This window comes from Nannobrachium achirus, assembly GCF_963921795.1.
Source record: "Nannobrachium achirus genome assembly, chromosome: 7".
Classification (NCBI taxonomy): domain Eukaryota; kingdom Metazoa; phylum Chordata; class Actinopteri; order Myctophiformes; family Myctophidae; genus Nannobrachium; species Nannobrachium achirus.
In genome coordinates, this window is record NC_137816.1 from 10352230 (window position 1) to 10373903 (window position 21674).

The following is a 21674-nucleotide window of genomic DNA, read 5'->3' on the forward strand; positions in this document are numbered from 1 at the left end:
CACGCAAAAGGAGTTTGGCCTGGTCATATTTTAAGCAGATAGACAAAAAAACGGTACAATGTCTTCTGTGCACGGTGTGTGTAGTTCATAACAGCCCCTCTACAACAAACTTGATGAGGCATCTGCGTTCAAAACACCCCGATGTGATCGCAAACGCTGACGACGGCCATGGATCTATAATGACCGATAACGACGAGCAAGTGGAGCAACAAAACAGCGGCGACTTCTGCACAGGTATGAATTATCTTTAACGCTTCTTTGGTTTTTAGTCTTTGGTGTAAAGTAACTAAGTACAATTACTCAAGTTCTGTACTTAAGTACAATTTTGGTATTTTTACTTAACTGGCGTATTTATCTACATCTCGGACTCGGATCCAAATATTGTACTTTACTTTTACTCAACTACATTTTTTTAGCACGTTAGTTACTACTGCTAGTTACTTTTTTTATTATTACGAAACATACATTAACCTCTTCAACCCTTAGCCGCAAATTGCAATACTAGATTTTTAAAAATAATTTTGAATCTGGGTTTGAAATACGTAAAACTCGCCATTATGGCTGGAAATTGAATTTAAAGCTGTACTGTGGAAGCTGCTCAACTAGTGGTCAGTAGCGGTATTGCTTTTTTCGGCCGGAGTCGACCACCGCGGTCGTCGCGAGCACCTCCGCCTTGCCGATACGATTCCGTAGAGCCGTCTCCCATCATTTTTAGACCAGAATTGAGGGAGTAGCAAGCAAGATTCCTTCACCAATGTAAACACAGTGCGAGGAGCTCATTCGGCTTGATTTTCTTGCAGGTGGGATTTATGGCTCTTTGAAGTGAGCCGAGACGGATCTCTGCGATCCGTTCCTTTTCAAAGAGCCGTTCAAAATACTGTCTCATTTTAGTTACTTTTAGTTATTTTGTTACTTTCTAGATTTTGATTATAATTACAAATCACTTCAACCCTATATAGGCCTGCATTTTGGCCATATACATTTCCGCCATTTGAAAATATTAGCCGATCTACAAGCTCACAATGTGTCACGTTGCGACACATTGTGAGCTTGTAGATCTGCTATTTTCAAATGATTTTTCCAAATGTTATTAATTGGAAAACCTGTGAAATGTGACGTTCTGCATATTGAGTACTTTCTATTCAATATGGGGCTGTGGAAGCTGCTCAACTAGTGGTCAGTAGCGGTATTGCTTTTTTCGGCCGGAGTCGACCACCGCGGTCGTCGCGAGCACCTCCGCCTTGCCGATACGATTCCGTAGAGCCGTCTCCCATCATTTTTAGACCAGAATTGAGGGAGTAGCAAGCAAGATTCCTTCACCAATGTAAACACAGTGCGAGGAGCTCATTCGGCTTGATTTTCTTGCAGGTGGGATTTATGGCTCTTTGAAGTGAGCCGAGACGGATCTCTGCGATCCGTTCCTTTTCAAAGAGCCGTTCAAAATACTGTCTCATTTTAGTTACTTTTAGTTATTTTGTTACTTTCTAGATTTTGATTATAATTACAAATCACTTCAACCCTATATAGGCCTGCATTTTGGCCATATACATTTCCGCCATTTGAAAATATTAGCCGATCTACAAGCTCACAATGTGTCACGTTGCGACACATTGTGAGCTTGTAGATCTGCTATTTTCAAATGATTTTTCCAAATGTTATTAATTGGAAAACCTGTGAAATGTGACGTTCTGCATATTGAGTACTTTCTATTCAATATGGGGCTAAATGTACTATAATCATATTTTTGTCTTAGGAATGCGACAAATAGTCTACAACACATTATTGAACTCAAGTCTCCATGGCACGAGTAATCAATAGAAAAAAAGTCATTTTGGGGAATGGGGAGTGAACTTCTCCGTGCATTTTGATACCAATACTTCAGTGCTTTTACTCAAGTACATTTTAATTACACTTCTACTTGTGTATTTTGTACATTGTAGTAAAGAATGTTTGTACTTTTTACATGTAGTATTTTGAACGGCTCTTTGAAAAGGAACGGATCGCAGAGATCCGGCTCGGCTCACTTCAAAGAGCCATAAATCCCACCTGCAAGAAACTCAAGCCGAATGAGCTCCTCGCAAACAGAGTTGCTGAGGGAAGCTACTTCCTTTAGAGACAGCAAGACTCGCTGTGATTGGCCGGTGGTGTATGATCGGCGCTGTGATTGGGAGATGACATCATTTTGCCGGGAAATTCTCCCCCCCTCACAACTCATAGAAAACATATAAAGAGAAGGCTTCAGAAGCTGAAAATAACAGAGTGGGGGTTCTAAAACTTTAGCGATTTAACAGTTAGGGCAATTTTAAGATTTGTTTTATAAATATAACTTTAATTATCCTCTTTCTATCTGCAAAGTGTTTGTTTCACAAAAAAACACTAAAGACATGTTATAAGCTACTTTCTGTCAAGAAATTCTGTTCAGGTGATTATTTCTTTCTTATGGTGCGTTCAAACCTGAATAGTTCGAGCGGCCAAACACACACACACACACACACACACACACACACATAGCCATACATTATAACTTCCAGCAGAGGGTGCTAATATTCAGACGTTTTGTCTCTCCTGGAGTTATAAGCCAGAGTCATATGGCTCTCGCTGGTTGAGCCCCAACGTCCATACTACGCTCAAAACATGTACATATCAATAAGTTGCTCACCGATCCGTCGAAACAGCTTTATATCTACGGGATCGCCCACTCGTTGGCATGTGTTAGTCCATATGTTTCTAATAAATTAATGTTTACTAAAACTTCTCCGAGACTCACGTTTCCTCGTCGCCTTCAGAACGCTTCAGAACTACAGAACGTTGGAATACTTCCGCATACAAAAACGTCATGTCCTAGTATGAGCGAATCGCAACGGCGATCAACGTCACGTGATATGTTCGGCCATTTTTACCCAAGCAGTTCAAAAACAAGGAAAGCGATGAGACTCGGTGAAGTTTTAGTAAACATTAATTTATTAGCAACATATGGACTAACACATGCCAACGAGTGGGCGATCCCGTAGATATAAAGCTGTTTCGACGGATCGGTGAGCAACTTATTGATATGTACATGTTTTGAGCGTAGTATGGACGTTGGGGCTCAACCAGCGAGAGCCATATGACTCTGGCTTATAACTCCAGGAGAGACAAAACGTCAGAATATTAGCACCCTCTGCTGGAAGTTATAATTTATGGCTAACACACACACACACACACACACACACACACACACACACACACACACATTAAGCAGCCTCCAGGCTTCAACTTATCCAGAAATCTTCTCCACTGTAAAACATACCAACGTGCCAATACAATTAAAATACATTTTTGTCATTGTTTTTGTGTTTAGCAGTGGAGGTGGAGATGGATGACGAGTCCGGACCCATCACAACAGTCACAGTGGACGACGCTGCTATTGCTAGTGCTATCAATGGCATCTTGGAAGCTGCACAACAAGTTTCAGTGAGAAAAGAAGCAAGTAAAGATTCAGATGATGGCTCATCATCACGCAAACGGAGCTCTGTTTGGAAGCACTACAAGCAATTGGAGGATCCGACATCTTCACTTTGCCTGCTGTGCATGGAGGAGATCAAACACTACAAAGGCACAAGCAACCTAAAACGGCATCTGTCAAAAAAACACCCAGGGGCCTTTGCTGACCTGGGCCGCACAATTAAAGAACAGTCCCCTAACACGGTACAACAGAAACATGTTACAAAAAAAATGGCTAAATCACCGAAGAGCGTGGTGAAAGAAAAACGTACAGGTATGAAGTTAATCATCAAACACAAGGAAGTAGATAGATCTACTAGTATTAGGGATGGTCCGATCAGGTTTTTTGGAACCGAGCACCGATCACAAAAGTTTGATCACCCGATACCGATCAATCACCGATCCGATCAAGTTATTATTTATATTTTCTAAATGTTAATGTTTTAACTTTAATTCATTCATTCACTCATGAATTCATTTATATATTTGCCTTATAGTTATTTACCAGCATTACTATGTATATCATAGCAATAACTAATTATTCCTTCAGCACTGGAAATCAATACCCCAAAATGGCCTCAAGTGGGCATACTGAACGGCTGGTTGATCGGATGCACTGATCCGATCGGTGAATTTACCTTTTGATCTAAACCACCGATTATCGCCGATCACGCTTTGATCGGCCCGATCCGATCCATTGCCGATTGATCGGTAACATCTCTAACTAGTATAGATTTCAAATGCAAAATGCATCATCAAATTGATAACATGAGTTTCCAGTCCTTTGATCCACATTTAATCAATACTACTTTTCTTCTTCTTCCCCCTCCTTACAGACGTGTCTTATGTATCAAAAGAATGCAGAGAAGAAGACATCAGTGAACTGGAGAGAGTGCGAGAGCTGATAGAAGCGTTGAGGAATGCTCAGAGGCAGGAGGCACGGGCTCTGGAGCACCAGAGAGAATTAGTTGAAATGCTGCGTGACGGAAATGCTAGGGAATTAACCTTAGAGAGGGAGAGGATTGAATCCCTGAGGAAAGCGCAGGAGAATGAGTCGACAGCCCTGGATAGACAGAGGGAAGAACTGCAGAAAGAGAAGGAAGAACTACAGATAAAATGGGAAGAACTGCAGAAAGAGAAGGAAGAACTACAGATAAAATGGGGTGAACTAGAGCAGAATAAAGAACGATGTACATGCCAGCTAGAAGACAAACAGTGAAAATGTACTGTGTAAGGCAGTGGTTCCCAAACTTTTTAGCCTGTGACCCAAAAGAAAAATGAGACGTTTGTCCAGGATCCAAACTAGTGAAAACAGCCGATCTACAGTATAAGTGTCTGCGTTGTGAGCATTCTTTTTTTATTCATGAAAATCTTAGCTTTTTGGGGGGTGTTTTTTGAAAATAATAATCAAAAACAAAACGTAGGAAACTAAACATTCAAGGGACCCATGAACATGTGTCCGCGACCCACAAATGGGTCCCGACCCAGTGTTTGGGAAACAGTGATATAAGGGACTATTAGCCCTATTCACAGCCCGCCCATACTAAAAGCCCATAGAGTTAACACAGAAATCGCAAATTTAATACAATTTCCGAATAGTAAAGTATAAAATACGGCTAGCATGATCAAGAACACAAGATAGTAAAAGGCACAAAGCATTATAATTTACTTTACCGTTCGAAATAATGATTTGTTGGCTTTAAGTCCAGCTATTTCTGTTATAGTTTCCCCTTCTAAACTGAGGTCAGCACCAGGAAGTTGCTGAGAAATTTGCTGAGTGGGCGGGCCGTGAATAGGGCTAAGTCCTTAAACATTTTTATAAACAACAGGACTCAACAATTTTGTTTAATGATGGATGTTTTCAGCAGGCTTTTGTTTGGAAACTATTGACTCAAAATGTGAAAATGTTGACTTGGCTTTCTCCTTTTTAAAATATATTTAGTAAGCAATTTGTAGATGTAGGATTGTCCTCTAATTAATGTCATCAATGCCTGTGGTGGTGAACATTAAGTCTGTACAAGGTATAGTCTACAGTTCAGACTTCGACTTATATTTGCCAGCTGAGCAATTGATTACTAAAAAGCCTATGCCATGCAATGGTTTTGACGCTGTCATGGGTTAGATTATTAAATAATTAGGCATTCCTGTTTTGTATTCTTGCGTTTACATCAGAGGCACTCGTACTCTTCTTGATTCAAGATGTGTTATTTTACAGACTTGATCTCATTTCTCAAACTGTACCAGGACAGTTACCATTTTAAGTTGTATGTAAGTTAACATTGCTTATTCCGCATTTTCCATCTGACGTAAATTTGCTATTTGCATTAAAATATTTGTCAACATGTGTAGGCTATCTTATTATTGCACAGTAACTGTTTTTCTGAGCTACAGCTGTGTGCAGAGACTGCAGAGTACTGGACGTCTTCTCTTTTAGTTTTAATGTTACTTTTGTATTGCACGAGTGACCACTGCTCTTTGAATCAGACTGCTACTGAGCAAGACAACAAAAACCTAGCCTACCAGTCAGAGCAGTCCCCGTCCAGACCACTTCTGGTGCTGCTGCACAGAAAGATGCACTGTAATAGACCAATAGGCTACCGAGTGAAAGAAAGGGCACGTTTTTGATTTATGAATGTGTATATACAAAAAGGTATATAGCCTACGAACTTATGCCCGAAACCAAAATCTAAATGGAAATGTATTCACTTAAAAGAAAGTGGGCTGACACTAGCTCTGGACCAGAGCTAGGCTGACACTTGCCAGTCTACATGTAAAGCTGACCTCCATGTTCATCCCCCTTGCACAGGTGGTGGAGGTACTAGATCCTCTTCAGCTCAGGCTGTCCCCAGCAGTGATGCATACATGCACAGACTATAATGCAGCTAAACAACACTTAACTGCAGTATCATCCCCTCCTTGTTTTAACATGGGTGGATGGTATAGCTGAGCTAGGCTACATGCACACTGCAATTACATTTTGGGAGGGGGGAAGTCCCAGATAGTAAATAGTATACTAGAAAAGGCTCAGATGTAAGATGTGTTAAAGGAGGAATACTCCTCCACCACCAGAGGGCGGCTCTCAGTTGCAAGCTAAACAAAGCGAATTAAACATGGCGCCACGCAAAAAGAGCTTGTTTCGGTCTTGTTTTAAGATGCTAGATGAAAGAACGGTACAGTGTCTCCTGTGCACGGTTGGCGTAGTTCATGATGGCCCCACTACAACAAACATGATGAGGCATCTGCGTGAAAAACACCCTGATGTGATCGCAAACGCTGACGACGGCCATGGATCTGAAATGACCGATAACGACGATCAACAAAACATTGGCAGCTTCTGCCCAGGTATTAATGGTCTTTAAATAACGCTTCTATGGTTCTACTTTGGTTAGCAGTGGTGGAAGTATCGATACGGCAATATAGAAATACTCTGTTAACTTACAAGTAAATGTCGGGAATTCAAAAATAATTGTAATTGAGTTAAAATATGAAAGTGATGTTGGCATCATAATGTATTTAAAGTAGCCTCCCAAAAGTCAAAGTACCAAATGTTTGAAAATAGCAGATATACGAGCTTGTTGTAGGGCTGAAGTGGTGTAATGTATTGTTAATAATTTAATTTATATCTGCATAGTAACTATATAGTAACTCAAGTGTTCAAATAATTGTAGTGGAGTAAAAGTACAATATTTTCCTAAAAGATGTGGAGTAGAAGTATGCTCCAGTAAATATTACCTCAAACTGTACAAGTAAATGTAGAGCCTATACTTAGGCCTGCTTTACACCAATGTGCAAATGCTTAATACCAATGTAAACAAAATAGTCCATGTTGAGAGTGAATACAGTGCAAAGTGGTGATACACATTGGTTATTACCTTTTAATAACAAATCATTGTAATTGTTTACACATAAGATATCAACTACTGATTTGATCTCTAAATGTGGGTTTATAGCAGAGTTCTCTACAGGGTCCGGGTACCCTATTAGGGGTCCTTGAGGTGGTTCAGGGGGTCCCAAGTTAAATTAACGATAGTTATTATCTTCACCATTGTAACATTATTATATGTAGGAAAAAGTTATAAAAAGTTATACAACTAGAGAACGTAAAGTAATGGCTGTTTAGATCAATTTGGACTAGATTGGGGTCCAAGAGTTTGGATAGGCTTCAGCTTATCCAGAAATCTTCTCCACAGTAAAAACATACCAAACTGGCATAAAATACATTCAACATTGTCATTGTTTTGTGTGTTAAGCAGTGGAGGTGGAGATGGATGACGAGTCCGGGCCCATCACATCATTACGCAGACGGAGCTCTGTTTGGAAGCACTACAAAAGAATGGAGAATCCGACATGTTCACTTTGCCTGCTGTGCATGGAGGAGATCAAACACTACAACAGCACAAGCAACCTAAAACGGCATCTGTCAAAGAAACACCCAGAGGCCTTTGCTGGCCTTGGCCTCACACTTAACGACCAGTCCTCTAAAACGGTACAACAGAAACATGTTCAAAATAAATCACCTAAATCATGGACTAGCGTGGTGAAAGAAAAACCTACAGGTAGGAAGTTAATCATCAAACACAAGAAATGCATAATCAAATTGATAACGTGAGTTTGCAGTCCCTTGATCCACAATTATTCAATACAAATTTTCTTCTTCTTTCCCCTCCTTACAGATGCGTTTTATGTATCAAGAGAATGCAGAGAAGAAGACCTCAGTGAACTGGAGAGAGTGCAGGAGCTGATAGAAGCTTTGAGGAATGCTCAGAGGCAGGAGGGACGGGCTCTGGAGCACCAGAGAGAGTTGGTTGAAATGCTACGTGACGCAAATGCTCGGGAATTAACCTTAGAGAGGGAGAGGATTGAATCCCTGAGGAAAGCGCAGGAGAAGGAGTCCACAGCCCTGGATAGACAGAGGGAAGAACTGCAGAAAGAGAAGGAAGAACTACAGATAAAATGGGAAGAACTGCAGAAAGAGAAGGAAGAACTGCAGATAAAATGGGGGCAGCTAGAGCAGAATAAAGAACGATGTACATGCCAGCTAGAAGACAAACAGTGAAAATATAAGGGACTATTGGTACAAAGTTTGCTATCGCACTGGTCCTTGAACATTTTTTTATGCAACAGGACTCAACAATTTTGTTTAATGGTGGATGTTTTCATTGCAGGTTTTTGTTTGTAAACTATTGACTCAAAATGTGAAAATGTTGGCTTTCTCCTATTTAACTTATGTTCTGTAAGCAATTTGTGGATATATGATTGTCCTTAAATTAATGTCATCAATGCATGCATGGGGTGGTGAACATTAAGTCTGTTCCGAGGTACAGTATAGGGGCCATACATAAAGTAGTAACATAGACTTCGACTTATATTTGCAAGCTGAGCAACTGATTCCTAAAAAGTCTATGGCATGCAAAGGTGTCGACGCTGTCGTGGGGCATGGATTTATTTATTTATGAGGTAGATCCTCTTCAGTTGCAGGATGTCCCCAGCAGTGATGCAGACATGCACACATGACCAGGGGCGTCACAAGGGGTAGGAAAGTGGGACTGAGTTACCAGGGCCGAAGGTGGAGGGGCCCTAGTAACTTTAGCTATTGAAAAATAGCAGATCTACAAGCTCGCAGCGCGGCACTCGGTGCCGCGCTGTGAGCTTGTATATCTGCTATTTTTGAAAAGTCGCGAAAATGTGCGCAAATCTTTGAATGTATGTATTTTTTAAGTGAACATTTGTAACTCAAATTTTGCTTCTGGGGGGTCCCTGGAACTAAATATTTTGAGATGGGGGGTCCTTCACATGAAAAAGTTTGAGCATCACTGACATGGAAACATAGGTTTCTTGGCACACATTTTCACGATTTAAAAAAAATAGCAGATCTACTCGCATGTGAGCTTGTATATCTGCTATTTTTCAATAGTTAACATTCATGGGGGGCCCGCAGTGAATCCTTGTACCCAGGGCCCAGAATTTGGTGTGACACCCCTGCACATGACATTTAGGGAGGGAGGGGGGTCCCAGATTGCACAGAAAGCGACCTTTGACCTTCTGTCTTTACAATTACATGGCTATGGTTTAGGTCCTATAATAGTATTATATAATTAAATACCATAATACGCTAATCATACCTTTAGTATATTACAGTAATAATACTGAAACACTACCATTGTACTGCACTGATAGTTTTCCATTTCAATGTTAATGTCTTGATCTGAATCTAATTTTAATGTTTGTGTATACAGCTCATGTTGAGCCTTCATTTTAATATACCTGAACATAGACGCAGATTTTTCTGCGGATCACTGGGTACTAAACCCGACTCGAGTCGACTGGTTCAACTTGTTGTCCCAGCCAATGGCCGAGCTACTCTGATAATGTGAAATTCAACCTTCACCGCCGGGTGCTTCAGCGAGTCAGCACCCACACTAACGTTTTTGAAAAGCATAGCCTGTACATTTCCTTTGTTTAATTTTATTTATTAAGGTGCTGGCAACAGATGGCTACAGTATATACTGTATGCTTCTATTTACAAATGTGTACAGAAGAACTTTTCCATAGCTTTTAAACTACATAAAATCAGCAGGAATTAAAGCTTTGTAAATTCATCTCCTAATAAATGTTACTATTCAAGGATACCAATGTATGCTTTCTTTTAAAATATGCTTTATTTAAACTTTGAAATTGCACTGTAAATCAAGTGTGGGGTCGCCAAAACATTTCCCACATAAAATGGGGTCCTGGTGTAAACACGTTTGAGAAACCCTAGTGTGTTTCTGTCAAAGAAGATAACATCATGACCACATGATAGAACAAACGTACTGAATGTATCAATTGGAAACTACATTTTGAATAATGAACAATTTAAAACCAAAATAAAATAGACATTTATCTTTAAAGAGTGACCGCGAGACTGTGATAAGATGCAAAAATCTGTCAAATATTAGCTTTAGAAGATTGATATGATCAACTATCAAATTAGTCATGATATACACTACAGGTATATCATGCGATATGATAGAATATCATCATGTGATATTAAATATAAATGATATAACGTATATCATATGACAGAGCACAGTCAGCACACATCTCCAAGCTTGAACACATGTTCATGTTATGCACTGAACAGAAGCAGTTCACAGTAAAACATGACCCGTTATTCTTGGTATCCAACCAGGAATGATGATTAGTACACAATAACACTCGCTTTAAAATTAAAACATTCCCTTTTATACTAAACATTCAAGTACAGAAGAGAGAAGTGTTACAGCATCAACTCAAACATACAGTCTTATTCCCTTCAGGGAGACATGAACACCTTTTACACTGGAGCTACATAACTTAGTTTCTCACTTTAAAATGGCTTGTCATCATTCCTCTTTAAATGAAAACGGTCACAAGCCACAAGTTAAAAACTGACAAAGAAATAATTGGCTGGTGAGAAGAATGTCCAGCTTACAAGAGAAAGTCTAAAACTGCAACTGAAAATGTGGAATGTTTGATTCAAGAAACCAGAACATGAAATAGATAAACCCATCCAGGAAATACAAAAGGAGGAAGAAGGAATTAAATAAAAAAACGGAAATTAAATAAGTTATCCTATTTTAAGTGGATTGTTGCAACTGGAGCTGATCCCAGCTGTCGATGGAATGAGATTGTACAATGACATCTCCATATTATAGAGACAGAGATAGTTGGACATAGTGGCTTTAGAATGAGATGAGTGTGTAATGTGCATTGGGACATCGGATGCATTGGGTGTCTGACCACCAGCAGAACACATTTATTGAGCTGGATTTAACCAGGAAATCTGCTACCAACAGTTCTAGTCCATACACAGAGCTGTAGTGCAGGACAAGCAAGACCACCTGTTTTCACCCATATCATTTCCATATTGGTCCTCATTCTTCACTAATGCTTTATAGGCAGGGAATGCTGAGATTCAGAGGTGGGTTGTGGGTATCCTGCCAATGACATCATGAGTGGGGTTTCAAATGTTTTTACAGCATGGCACCTAAGGGGTGTGTGTCTGTATAAACTGTATGTTCCCCAACTCTTTGTGTGCAGATATTCACAGCCCACATGTGGGAGTTGACAGAAATGATATAGTGAGCATTAGTGTGGATCCACATACAGTATGGATATAAGATTGAAAAAGGTAAAGTGTTCCTAAATAGAGAAGGAAATGGAAAGAGGAAGATGCAAAAAAAGGAGGTAGCTAGGGAAAAAAAACAAATGGCATACTGTATCTGGCTACGAGTAGAGTACATTTGCACTGTACAAAGGTACAGTATGACATCATCCGTCACAACAAATCCAGTTGCCAGTTGTCACATGTTATGGGAAGGTTCCATCTGACCAACTGTTGGCCTATGTTTGCAGAAGTGGTAAACTCATTCCACGAAAACAGCAGATCTACAAACCTGTAGATCTGCTGTTTTCGGGGGAAGTCTAGTATAGACCCCTGGGGGGAACACAGGTCAATAAATTATACAATTTAAGTGGTTAACACGAACGACATTAGAGAGAATGGGCAGGGGTGAACAGACGGTCTCTGGAGATTCTTACATTTTTGTTGGTTGATGGTGAAAGTTGGCTTACTGGTTTGAATTGCAGAATGTTTCCCAGAGCTATGGGAGTCGAACTGTTGCAGAGTTCAGTCAGTCAGACAGTCTCAAGACACAAGGAGATAGCAGTATAACACAGTTGGGCTTCTTTGGAATTCTCAGCTGGATACACAAATAAAATAAAAAAGTAATATTTCCTGAAACAAAACAAAAAATATCTTCATGTGTTCCTGAATTCAGCCCTGTCCAGTCTTATGTGATTCAGACTGCTGCAATAACCTAAATAAATGGAATCATCCGAGAAGTCGTTCACAGCTCTTGGATTCAGAGAATTGGCTAGACGAGTCACAGGGACAAACAGGACAGTCCTGTTGTAACTCAAACAAATTGGATGTAAAAATGTCACGCTTTTTCTGCCCAGGAGAAAACGCAGACCTGTTCTGCAGCAAGGCTGGGTTGCACATCTTTTTTTTTTTCGGATTATAGATTTTCACTGTCCTGTTCTCCAGCCTGAGCTGTTTATTCAAAGCCAAAGAGTGTGACTGAACGACAAGTCCCTCCACCCCAAAATAAGCCATTCTCCTGTACAGCCTCCTACGCATTAGGTGCAAGAGTGGCTACTTTTAGCCTGATGCGTAATCTCCAATGTTAGCCACATTAGCTGCCCATGGCTATTTAGCGTCACACATACAACGATCAATCCATTCTCCCTCACCTCATTAGCTGCTAACATCTAGTTAGCATGATATACAGATAGACCAACCAGTTTCCCCTCCCTAGATCTGAAGCACCAGCCCTGCGGCTGAGATGTTGTCTCCTCCCCCAGCCGTCTGGTAGACCTCAGTGCACACCAAAACTGGAGCCACACAGATCTGATAGTTATCCTCTTCCCAACAGCTCACAGGTTTCGTCTCCTGCAAGGGAATCCGCTGGCTGCCCTCTTGCCTGCTGATGGAGAAGGAGTCGTCCATAATGAGCCGGGCCTTGCTGGGGTCGATGTCGGGCGAGCCGCAGACGTGGCGGTTGGCCGTCAGCGAGGCCTTGGCCGTGGCAGACATTGTGTTCTTCCACTGAGAGCCACGGGTCACAATCATTGCCTGGAAGGCCAGCGTGTGAACGTGGAGCCGGGTCAGAGGTCGTCCCTCATTGGCCTCCCCGTGGCGCTGGTTGATCAGGCGGTAGAGCTCCCTCATCTGGTCGAGGACGGTAGCGACGCGGGGGTTGGGGTCGGAGAGCACTGTGACGTTAGTACCCTTCATCAGACTGAGGAGGTTTGGAAGTTCCTGTTCATTCATTCCTAAAGAATCAGACTGGAAGACAAAGACCACAACATCAAACACAAAGAGTATCAATATAGTGATTATTTATCATCAACAGTACTGAGATAGCTACTGACGTGACCTTTAGCCAACTATTACCCATGCTATGCTGTTAATAAATCACTAACCACTGCATATAGATTTTCGATTTGATTCATCTATAACTGTAATCGCGCCAATCCTGCCTTGCCAGGAGGAATATTAGAGAAAAAAATCATCTCTACATACGTTCGGAATGACAAGGCGAAGAAGGTCTTTCATGAGACCTTCGTCTACAAAACTGGCCATCTCAAAATGAACCCCAGTGTGAGGAGATGAGGAGATGAGGAGGTCAGCCAAACGGGAGAGGAGACGTTCACGTTCACCTGAGGAGGATAAGTTCAATGTCAATGCCTTTATTTGCTCCTAATTAGAAGATTCAATGAAGCATTAAATGCAAAGACATATGGAATTCATATAGAAAGGGGAGGAGTCAGCTGCACACAGAGTTTTGTAATGTCAATGATCTGCTGACCTGATTGGAAGGGGAAACTGTCCATCATCTGTAGCCCACCCACCACTAGAAGGTCTGGTTGGAAGTCTTTTAATTTGTCAGCAAAGTCCTCCATTGAGTCCAGGTAGGGGTTATGATCATCACTATGAACTATGTACCTGAAAATACAATATAATACACAGAGCAATAGACAGGAGTTAGGGTCATCATCACTATTCTGGTACACACAGTAGCGATGTGTGGGTTGGACTATAGGTACGTAGGGTTGAGTCAGAAAGAGAAGAGTATATTTAATTTATGTTATTTCAATGAAATAAAAATCTACCAAAATTGCCAAATGATGACCCATAGAGTCTCCCACCCATAGAATTTGCTTTGTTACCAATGTCTGTGTAACAAATATCTAGCTAGTTGATGCATTAAAAGGTTCTGCTCCCCAATACTTTGCTATTATCTTTGTACTAAATTAACATCAAATGAGCACAAAAATATATATTCCCTTTGTTCACCTGTGTGTGAATCCCTGTCAACAGTCAAAGCTTTGCTGTAAACAAGCCAACATTCTTTGCTCAGCGATAGTCTGTCAGAGACACTTATTATATATAAACTCCATAACTAAGGCATTGGGGGGTTTAGAGAAACATATGCAGCCCTATGCAGTCGTGGAGGATTTCAATTAAAGCGAGTCGTGCTGTCCCCTCACATCAACATTTCAGCAATACAATAAACAGCACATTATAACTATGTATCATAACTATGAACAGACATGACCAGGAATTATCACTCAAATGAACATGGTGGTGGCAGTTTGCATATTTATGATTTAATTAATGCCTCAATACAATAAAAGTAATACACGCAGACAGCCTGACAGAACAGAAACACAGTTCTGCTTCACAATGGAACAAACTGAATTAATATTCACCGTTATAGACAATGCCATTAATTATTACAGTTTTCATACCAAACCTGTACTATAGCAAGTAAGCATACCTGTAAGTATATGTCCTACCTGTTAGCTCTGCGTGAGGTGTAGTGTCCCCACCTTGCTCCCATTGGATACTCCAGGATTAGGTGGATGTCAGGTTCCTCCACCACGTTTCCTGCCACTGCAGAGATGGAGGCATGAGGAGAGGGGAGGGACAGGGAGCAAGTCTTTTTCAATACCACTAATAGTGTAGTCAGCCCCTCCTCTCACGTTGTTACTGAATGCTCCCAAATTAAATGTGAAGAGTTTCTCACACTCTTTTAAGAAGAAAGTTTCTGATATCAGATCTCTTGTCACACAAAATAGGGTGTCAACAACTTCTGCTACCTGGGTGTGCGTCTTAATCCTAACCACCTGCTGAAAGAGGTTTTCATGTCCGTTTGTCCTAGAATCTTTGGTATTCTTGATAATGTATTCATATTTACAGGAAATGTTCCCTCTAGTTTTAAATATGCCTTTGTACAAATCCTTGTACAAAACAAAAACAGTCTTGACCCTCTGAGTCTGTAGGTCCAGCCAGGACCACCTTTCTATCAAAGCAACGAATTGTACTCTAGTTCAACGTTGGAAATAAGAGTCTGGCTTGCGGTTTCTACATAACACAAAGACCACATACAGTATTACAGTGACTAATTACCTAATTTTAATTGTTCAGCCTTTGTGTGTGTGTGTGTGTGTGTGTGTGTGTGTGTGTGTGTGTGTGTGTGTGTGTGTGTGTGTGTGTGTGTGTGTACCTGCAATGTGTCCAGACAAGACGTCAGTGAAGTCAGGGCTAAAGCTTCCCCCTAGCAGTACATCACAACCTTCAGTTGCCATGCGACCAGCCATCACCGGGGCGTTGCCCCCCACCGACCATCTGTTGCCAGGTAACTCACGGGAGGCCTCCACCAGCTCACTGAACAGGGTGTCATTGCTCACAAAACGCCTGAAAGAGGAGACAAGTAAAGGTAGGAGAGGAGAAGACAGCAGAAGAAAAGGTAAGAGACAAGAGGAGAAACGTGTATCCTATTACAGTAGTTCTCTCTCCAGCATAAAATTGGTATTTCGACCTGAAAATATTTTCTGTTTACTAAAGAGCTGGAGAGACAGGGATACCCATGTTACAGAACAAACACTCTATAGCAATGATTACTATCAGCATATTGAGCTATTTATTATTTAACACTTTAGTTTACACCCCATTCAAGTCCAAATAAAAACTATGCCATTAAGAGGACACCACCATCAACGTCAATACATTATTATCCATTATTAAATGCTTTGTTTTGAAGATTTTGTATTTGTTTATATTTTGTATAAATCAACTGGTGAATGAATACGGTGATAAATAAGCAATGGCAAAGAAAATGAACAGATTCCAGTAATCTTTCTGAGCAGACCTGAGGTTTCTGTCTGTTCTCCCTGTCTAATCTCTCTCACATTCAGTCCGTGCATAGTGAGCATGACAGCCAGTTGTTTTTAGGATTTCCAGATACTGAACATGTTTATACAGTCAGAGACAGAATCATGAGATAAAGGAAAGAGAATGCTGTGTATTTAATGTATAAAATGACTCACTGTGTTACAATGAAGTCCTCTCTCGTGTAAGAATTAACACAGGGATTTAATCATCCCGATTAAGTTTCATTTGCAATTGTTACAGCTGTTTGAGTTCAATGTTTTTACCAGGATACGAAACACTCCATCTGTTGACTCATTATAAACTGAGTGACTGACTAGGGCTCAACATTAACTGGATTTGATTATTGATTGAATCATTTTGTACATAACGCTATGTATGTATCACAATTCACAACGACCCATTCAGGTAGACTTGTTCAAGTTAAAGTGCAAGCCATAATTTTCATGTCCAACCCGGGATTTAAACCTGGGTCTAAAGACATACACAGTGGCTTACATGTTCAGCACATCAGTTAGACAACTCACAGACTCTGCAAGGAGGTGGTGAGACATCATGAACAGCTAACTCTGAAACTAACCACACATACACACATCCTGTATATTGTGTAAAGTTAACACAATACACAGGATGTGTAAACACACAAACTTGCCCAGAGACATATCTGTAATGCATATTATGCATTACAGACACACACATGCACACAGCTCACTCAGGCGGCATTCACACAGGCACGTTTTATTGCGATTAAAATGAATCCTCTAACGTATTGTCGGAAAATACACAACGTTTGGGCATGTATGAAGATGCATCCGTATTCTTTTTCGAATCAAAGAAACGAATGCAAATCCACAAAAAAACGGTGGTTTCGATTCGCTACAGCAAACGCTTCACTGTTGGTGTGAATCCATCCGTCTTAAACACAGGCAATGAAACATTGTGGTAGGCTATATAGAGCAGAGCCATGTGCGGGTTAAATCCATAGTTATTTATAAAAGGTTAAATCCACCTCCAGACCGTCCGCTCTCATTAGATGTCTGACCATTCTGGCCGCCCCCTCCCCTCATTGATTTAATTTTTGATCACCGCTCCCTCGATCGCACATAGTGTATTATTTGTGAGTAGTTGCTCACAGTTAGATAAAAGGAAAGTGCCACTGGAGTCACTTGTATATCATATATAGGCTATAGGCCTAATATAATATAGGCCGATGTGTGGGTCTCTCGCCCTTGCTCGCGCGCGCGCTCTCTCTCGCTCTCTGTGCCAAATCATGTCCAAATGGAGACGCTTGTTATGCGCGGAGCGCGCAGAGGTAGCCAGCGGAGGGCAAGACGAGGGGCAGAGAGAGAGAGAAAGAGAGAGAGAGAGACGTTGACGTCCTCCTCTTCGTAGATATTCATATCTTGCTATTAAAAGTATTTGCTGTCTGGTTTATTGCTGGTATATTTTGCGAGTCCCTCCGGCCACCGCTGGTTTTATTTTTTGATCGCCCGTTTACGACCGTCGACCGCAGATAAATAGGCTAACGCCTGCGCTGCAATTTTGCAGGGGTCCTGTGGTTTGTGAGTTGAACTTGAAGAATTAATAAACACAGGGAGATGGAGGAGGCATTATTATGCAGCTTGGATACATACATGTCCCGTGGACAGACGTGTCGTGGACTCAGTGATTCCTTGTTTCGGATGACAATGTGCAGTGTGAGGGCAAACGTATCAATTAAATATGCAAGAATGTGGCAACTTCACCCCTCCCATTCGCACGACTAAACCGAATTATATTATGAGAATGTGGCCTCACTCTGCAGCGGCTCCCGGTGGGAAGAAGTAAGCGAAGCTCTGAATAAGCTGCTCTGAGTTCTCTATGTAGTCGTGATGGAGCGGCTGGCCACTTGGAGTCAGACCCATTTTATTCAACAACGTCACACCATCCACTATGAGGTCCACACAACCCCCAAAACCTGCAGGAAACACAGAAACACACAAATGATCAAACGATGCCAAATTGCCAAAAGAATGCCACATCATATACAAAACCTGGAGAGGGAAGTAATAATAATATCATTGGCATATCATTAATCTGAGACTAATTACAATTGTGTATATCTTTAAATGAATGTGTTGCTTGACTTGCTTCATACTAAATGTGATCCTATTATTACATTTAATTAGATTAATCATGAAGTAGACACGTAATGAGCAGTGAAGTCTCTCTAGAGCGTGCTCAGTTCAGTTACTACCAAACCAATGCTTGGTTACCATATGGATAGACATCAACTGTCCAATGGCTCCTCATAAAAGGACCTTTCTGGGGCGCACCACATAGGCCCTGATGCTTGATGGTGTGTTGCGGGTTCAGGTCCCGATCCTGACGGCCTTTGCTGCATGTCACTCTCTCCCTGTTTCCTGTCTACCTACTGCTACTGTACTCTGTCAATAAAGGCAAAAAGCCCTTTCTATTCTTTATCATATTTATTCAGTACCATGTTTTTATTAAAACGTTATTAAAATATGAACTGAATGATAACAGGATAACAGCTTGTGTCAATTAGCTTAAAAAGGCCTGATGTCTGGAATTGAAGGCTGAAGCCCATCCTACTGTGAATATGAAATTCCTGTGAATACGAAATTCTTGCTTCAGCTTTTCCCCAAATATATTTTTCAGAATGATATACTTTGTTTATTAGGAGAGTTAATAGAGACAGGCAACCAAGGGCAGAGAGGAAAGTCATGCAAAGACAAGACGGAAAATTCAAATTCCAGTCTTCGCAGCTCCAAGGAGCATGGTCTGTGCACAAGCTGGCTAACTACCAGGCACTCCCTCAATTAATCACTTTCAACCTTGTGATTATACGTGATCCAAGCTCACGACGCATTGCATGCACTATTTTAACCGTTTTTAAAATACAATGAATGTTGTATGACTAAGTACTGGTTGCGACCGAAGGTCACAGTTTACTATGAGAAACGGCACAGCTTGTTCGTGTCCGTCTGTCTGGACGTGTACACTTTTTTACGGTCTATGGGTTTGTCGCTCTGACATCATGCTCTGATGTCACTGTGATGTCAGGGGAACCACTCTTAACAGAATGGGTTTGCCGCTCTGACATCACACTCTGGCTTCACTGTGATGTCACACAAACAGATTCCCATTTATGCCCATATATGGAGTTCCCTGGATCTCCAGACCATGTATGGGCATAACAGGGTATGATGTCAGATGTCATAGACATAGGATTTTCATATAACGAATAACTAAGTAAGCATGATTGGGCTCTCACAGCATATCTCCATATACAGTACATGGATCTCCATATATGGGTAACTGGTCCGACATACATCACTGGCCAGATGGCCAAGAATTGGCGTGAGGCGTCTTACTAGTAAGTATAAAATAAGGTTTAAATGTTTCAACAATTTCATTATAATGACATAACAGTGGTAATGATATGGAAGAGACAGCATGACAGGGACTGTGGCTGGAGTGGCTAAAGGTTGAGCAGATAAGGTGAAATCTTATACATTGTGTCTGTCATCAGGTCCAAAGGACAGTATGGAGGTATATATGGTACTATGACCCAGACATTTCATCACCAGTTGGCTGATAAACTCATGATCAATTCCATCATGTCAGTGATAATCAGGATGAGTTTCAGTGTTGAGTATTTAACCTCTCAGATCACATAACCTTAAATCCATAACGCTATGCACACGTGAAGGTCCCCAAATTGGTTTATCTACTGCTGAATGCCAAATAACTCAAAGCAGTACATTCTCTACCACCCACAGTGACCCTACTACTAAGTGGCTCTTGAGGAATGTAATGCTAAGCCACTAAAACAGGACTTTTGGGGGGTTATCCTTTTAGAGTAGACTGAAAGTGTATGACTGTATTGTGTAGCCTGGTATAACCAGCCTAGATACTAATGCAGCTAGCTAACTAACTGCAGTATCCCTACCTTGTTTTAACATGGCTGGGATGTCTAGCTCAGCTAGGCTAGTACGTGTGCTGTTTGCATCATGTCTAATAAAAGTATCAGTATCAGTCAATCAAAACCTGGCACACCTAGTTTCAAAGGCATTTACCGTCTTTTGTCAAAATTGTCATACATCGAGTCGGGATGACAAACATGTACAATGTACATTGCATTCACTCAGTTGTCTCGATGTTTCATTGCTGTATATCGCCTGTACCCTTGTCAACAACACCGACTGAACTGGATTGCATGATTCAATCAAGAGGGATCACTATATAAGTCAATCTTTGACAAAAATTGTAAACTTTTGGGTTTTGGCAAAACATCTTGGCTATTGCGCAACCAGGAAAAAATGGCAAGTGGTGTCATCAAAACACCAACAGAATGTCACAATCAGGGTCAAGAGTCCTGTGTAGCCTTAGGCCTGCCCCTTCAGGGACACCTGGGTGAAAATCTTGATTTGCACCCAGGAGGTCGCATTGTCTTGACTTCAATGTTAATATCTTGCCATCCTCCTCCCTTCCCTTCCCTTCCCAGTCATTTCAATGCAGTCTCTCAATGTGCTCCTGTGTGCTAGCCCACAGCTTGATAAACCTGTTTTATGGCATGGTCCTCACAGATAACTATACCCCCAAGGCCCCCACCCTGGACAGGAGGTCTATTCTGATAAAGCCTTGGATCAAGAATATCATAGATGTATTTTATCGAGTCTGACCTTTATTTTCGGAACGGATTTATGCAAAAGTCAAAATTAATAAAATAATAAAGACTGAGTGATCATTCATTGCTATATTCAGTAACAGGAGTCTCTCCAGCTCTATTCATTTCAGATGGGTACACCAATGTTACCATTCAGAGACTAAACACATAATCACACATACATCACACTGCATTTGTAGTCTGCACGTAGGTTAGGTAAATTACATTACAAATATTTGTAGTCTGCACGTAGGTTAGGTGATATTTACCAGGAGCCACCACTGATACATAGTAATAGGCAGCATGTACAGTAGGCAAGTAGGCAAATTACATTAAATTAAATTAATAAACGTTAGCGAACGACATATCCTGTGCAGCCTGTATATACTTGACAAATAAACCCACTGAAATGAACCCATCAAAATAGGCTTCTTTGCTGTTGACAATTCACCTGCATGTATTTAAACCATCAATGGTGTCAGTTAGCTAACGTTAGCTCTTACCAATGGCCACCCTGGGTCTGGCTCCATGACTGATCCCCACTTTGCTCTCGGCCCGAAGCAGAGAGGACAGCACGGCGTCCAGCCGGTCGTCCAGTTCGGTGTTCGGTGGTGTTCTAAACCAGTAAGCACACAGAACTACAAACAGGGACAGAGCTGAGCCATACTTCATAAATGAAAAGCCACCTCTCCCAGTCCCCTCCATTGTTGTCAGCTAGCTGCCAGCAACAACAGTCTGGTCCACTACTCCACTCTCACA

At 41.2% G+C, this 21674-nt stretch overlaps 3 protein-coding genes across 4 annotated transcripts; 2 read left to right on the forward strand and 1 right to left on the reverse strand.

The window, feature by feature from the left end:
- On the forward strand, positions 1 to 5775 carry LOC308289014 (uncharacterized protein). The gene is made up of 3 exons (XM_080730522.1): positions 1 to 234; positions 3341 to 3757; positions 4320 to 5775. Exons 1-3 carry the CDS (start codon positions 114 to 116, stop codon positions 4700 to 4702), a joined length of 921 nt encoding a protein of 306 aa, XP_080586648.1. The 5' UTR covers positions 1 to 113; the 3' UTR covers positions 4703 to 5775.
- An 833-nt stretch (positions 5776 to 6608) lies between these two features.
- LOC308288130 (uncharacterized protein) lies at positions 6609 to 9014 on the forward strand. 2 transcript variants are annotated; one of them, XM_080729475.1, is made up of 3 exons: positions 6609 to 6834; positions 7737 to 8039; positions 8157 to 9014. In XM_080729475.1, the coding sequence occupies exons 1-3, from the start codon at positions 6636 to 6638 to the stop codon at positions 8537 to 8539; spliced, it is 885 nt and encodes a 294-aa protein (XP_080585601.1). In that variant the 5' UTR covers positions 6609 to 6635; the 3' UTR covers positions 8540 to 9014. The 2 variants fall into 2 exon arrangements, with proteins under 2 accessions (XP_080585601.1, XP_080585602.1); XM_080729476.1 differs by having other exon boundaries at positions 6609 to 6825; positions 7734 to 8039.
- A 1136-nt stretch (positions 9015 to 10150) lies between these two features.
- On the reverse strand, positions 10151 to 21665 carry adpgk2 (ADP-dependent glucokinase 2). The gene is made up of 7 exons (XM_080729764.1): positions 21419 to 21665; positions 18041 to 18200; positions 15579 to 15769; positions 14869 to 14965; positions 13878 to 14014; positions 13592 to 13728; positions 10151 to 13354 (listed from the first exon to the last, which is right to left on the reverse strand). The coding sequence occupies exons 1-7, from the start codon at positions 21618 to 21620 to the stop codon at positions 12821 to 12823; spliced, it is 1458 nt and encodes a 485-aa protein (XP_080585890.1). The 5' UTR covers positions 21621 to 21665; the 3' UTR covers positions 10151 to 12820.
- Positions 21666 to 21674: the final 9 nt, after the last annotated feature.

Bases quoted from the DNA above. Each gene is read 5' to 3' on its own strand.
- LOC308289014 (XM_080730522.1), top strand. From the start codon at position 114: ATGAGGCATCTGCGTTCAAAACACCCCGATGTGATCGCAAACGCTGAC. The intron at 235-3,340 runs GTATGAATTATC...TTTTGTGTTTAG, and splicing joins CAGCGGCGACTTCTGCACAG to CAGTGGAGGTGGAGATGGAT. The intron at 3,758-4,319 runs GTATGAAGTTAA...CCCTCCTTACAG, and splicing joins GGTGAAAGAAAAACGTACAG to ACGTGTCTTATGTATCAAAA.
- LOC308288130 (XM_080729475.1), top strand. From the start codon at position 6,636: ATGCTAGATGAAAGAACGGTACAGTGTCTCCTGTGCACGGTTGGCGTA. The intron at 6,835-7,736 runs GTCTTTAAATAA...TGTGTTAAGCAG, and splicing joins CTTCTGCCCAGGTATTAATG to TGGAGGTGGAGATGGATGAC. The intron at 8,040-8,156 runs GTAGGAAGTTAA...CCCTCCTTACAG, and splicing joins GGTGAAAGAAAAACCTACAG to ATGCGTTTTATGTATCAAGA.
- adpgk2 (XM_080729764.1), bottom strand. From the start codon at position 21,620: ATGGAGGGGACTGGGAGAGGTGGCTTTTCATTTATGAAGTATGGCTCA. The intron at 14,966-15,578 runs GTACACACACAC...CCATCTCTGCAG, and splicing joins CTTGTCTGGACACATTGCAG to TGGCAGGAAACGTGGTGGAG. The intron at 14,015-14,868 runs GTAGGACATATA...TTGTATTTTCAG, and splicing joins ACCTCACGCAGAGCTAACAG to GTACATAGTTCATAGTGATG.